The following is a 2,746-nucleotide window of genomic DNA, read 5'->3' as shown; positions in this document are numbered from 1 at the left end:
ATCATCCCTCCTCTCCTTCTCCTCCTCTTCTCTCCTCCTCTTTCTCCTCCTCTTCCTCCCCCTCCTCTCCTCCTCTTTCCTCCTCCTCAGCCCTCAGACCTCCCCTCAGACTTTGGCCTCCTCTCGCTCAGTCAGTCTGACCTCCTCTATCATCCCTCCTCTCCTTACTCCTCGTGTGATCCTCCTCTCCTCCCCCCCTCCTCCCTCTGTGACCCCCTCAGACCCTCCTCCCCCTCTTCTTACTCTCCTAGCTCTCCCTTCTCGTCCTCCATTCCTCCTACCCCCTTCTCCACTCTCTCCCCATACACCTCCTCTTCCTTACCTCCTTCCAGGACCTTCACCACCTCACCGCAGCTCCTACCCCCACCTCCCCACTTCTCCACCACCCACAGGAGTCCAGTGTGGAAGGAGAGAGGAGCCGAGGAAGAGGGGGACATGAGGAAGAGGAGACAGCAGGAGGTGGAGGAGGAAAGGCAGCAGGGGGAGGGCGAGAGTGCCTCCGAAACCTCAGAGAGCATGGGAGGAGGCGGGGGGCGGGGTTTCCTGCTCAGCCCCGCCCACCTCCTAATGAGGGAAGAGGAGGACAGCGAGGAGGAGGAGGAGGAGGAGCTGACCTCCTTTAGACCTGCAGGTCAGTCTCAAACATCGAGAACATGAAGCACCCTGTTCTCCGTCTGTTCTTCAGAACATTGATGATCATTGATTGTTTCTGTTCCTTTAGTTCTGCGCCGCTCGCTCTCTGAGGGTTCTCTGCTGCAGGAACCTCGGTCTCCTCGCTTCCTGTCTGACAGCACCATCCATCGACTTGCCGGACATGCCACCTTCGACGTGGACACTGGCCCCGCCCCCGGGCCCCCCTCCATCAGCGCCTTGAGGAACCAGCTGACCAAAGAGGGCGGTTCTCTGCACCACATGCTGCTGCTACTCAACGGCTCCAAGGTACCACACCCACCGACCAATCACATCCCTGTCTGTAACCATCCACCGACCAATCACATCCCTGTCTGTAACCATCCAGCAACCAATCACATCACTGTCATTTCCCGGAGTCTGGATTGTCTTTTCTTTTTTATGGATCCGTGAATCCCCCCCCCCCCCCCACACACACACACACACACTACTACATCCTGTAGGAACCGTTAGCCAGCATTGTGGGAACGCTTCCTGCTGGTTGGGCAGCAGATATCAGCAGAGTTTGATAGAAACAGATCTTAGCTGTGTTTTTGTTTTTTTCAGGATTCAGAGTTCAGAAACCTTCAACTGAAGAAGAAAACCAAGAACCTGTATGTACACACACTGAGCACACTCTGAACACACTCTGAACACACACTGAACACACTCTGAACACACTCTGAACACACACTGAACACATTCTGAACACACTCTGAACACACACTGAGCACACTCTGAACACACACTGAACACACACTGAACACACTCTGAACACACTCTGAACACATACTGCCCAAATATGGTCAGCAGTTCCTGTTGGTCAGTACTTCTATTTCTTCTGACTTCCTGTCTCCTCAGAGCCACTGATGTTCGGAGTCGCTTGCTGTTTCTACGGCGACGCAGAACCAGTGCCTGTAAACATGGCAACAGTTTGGAGAAAGCCCTGAGGAACCACAGGTAGGGTACTGGTTATACTGGTGACACTAATGTTAGTGGTGACTTTGGTGGTACTGGTGGTACTGGTGGGACTGGTTCGGAGCCCAGTGGGTCCAGTCAGCTGTGTGTGTTTTTCAGACCGTCCATGAAGGAGGTGCTGCGGTGGGCGGAGAGTCTGGAGGCTCTGCTGACCAATCAATGTAAGACACATCACTTCCTGTTAGGGACAGAGGGGGCGAGACTTAAATGTGCTCTGTCTCTGTGGGCGGAGCTACCTATAGGCTGAACAGTCTCCCTGCTATCTTCTGATTGGTCAGATGGTCTGGCAGTGTTCCGTCACTTCCTGAGGTCAGAGTTCAGCGAGGAGAACCTCGACTTCTGGTTGGCTGTCGAGAGATTCAAGAGGACACGCCCCCTCAGCAAGATGGCCGCCAGAGCCGCCAAAATCTACGATGAGTTCATCTCAACGGACGCAGAGAGACAGGTACCTGTGTGTCCACCTCTCTGTCCACCTGTCTCACTGTCCATCTGTCTACCTGTCCACCTGTCCATCTGTCTGTCTCACTGTCCCTTTGTCTATCTGTCCCTCTGTCCAGCTGTCTATCTGTCTGTCCTCTGATTGGTCCTCTGATGCTAACCCCCCCCGTCTGTCTCCAGGTCAACGTGGACTCATCTGTCAGAGAATCGACCAATCAGAGCCTGCGTCTGGGTGTTGGCCCCGCCTCCTTTCAGCTGGCTCAGGATCAGATTTTCGGCTTGATGGAGGCAGACTGTTACCCACGATTCCTCAGGTCCCGCCTCTACGCCCAGCTGGCCAATCAGGGTGGTCAGACGGCCACAGAGTCATCCAATCAGAGCGGAGCTGGGTCTGCAGCTGTCGGCCAATCATGAGTGAGGAGACGGAGGCTGACCGTCTTCTGATTGTGAACACCAGCTCCAGTCAGAGAAGAAACCTGTTGCATCATGGGAAATGTAGTTTACAGTGTTTTGGACTTCACATCAACAACAAAAAGTCAAAAATGACAACAGAAACAACTAAATAACAACAATAAATCAGAACAAAAACAATGACAAAGACAAGAACAGCATCCACAACCACAAATATGACCACAAATACAACAACAAATACGACCACAAA

General features: G+C 53.2%; 1 protein-coding gene across 1 annotated transcript; it reads left to right on the top strand.

The window, feature by feature from the left end:
• Positions 1-90: 90 nt before the first annotated feature.
• On the top strand, positions 91-2,746 carry LOC121966113 (regulator of G-protein signaling 3-like; the record flags this gene model as incomplete). The annotated part of the gene is made up of 7 exons (XM_042516219.1): positions 91-631; positions 722-939; positions 1,237-1,283; positions 1,531-1,629; positions 1,747-1,808; positions 1,926-2,092; positions 2,266-2,746. Coding segments are annotated over 7 exons (1,368 nt in total), but the record flags the coding sequence as incomplete, so codon positions are not given.

This window comes from Plectropomus leopardus, unplaced genomic scaffold (assembly GCF_008729295.1).
Source record: "Plectropomus leopardus isolate mb unplaced genomic scaffold, YSFRI_Pleo_2.0 unplaced_scaffold2315, whole genome shotgun sequence".
NCBI lineage: Eukaryota > Metazoa > Chordata > Actinopteri > Perciformes > Serranidae > Plectropomus > Plectropomus leopardus.
Note: the sequence above shows the minus strand (reverse complement) of the source record. Positions and strands in the feature narration are given on the sequence as shown.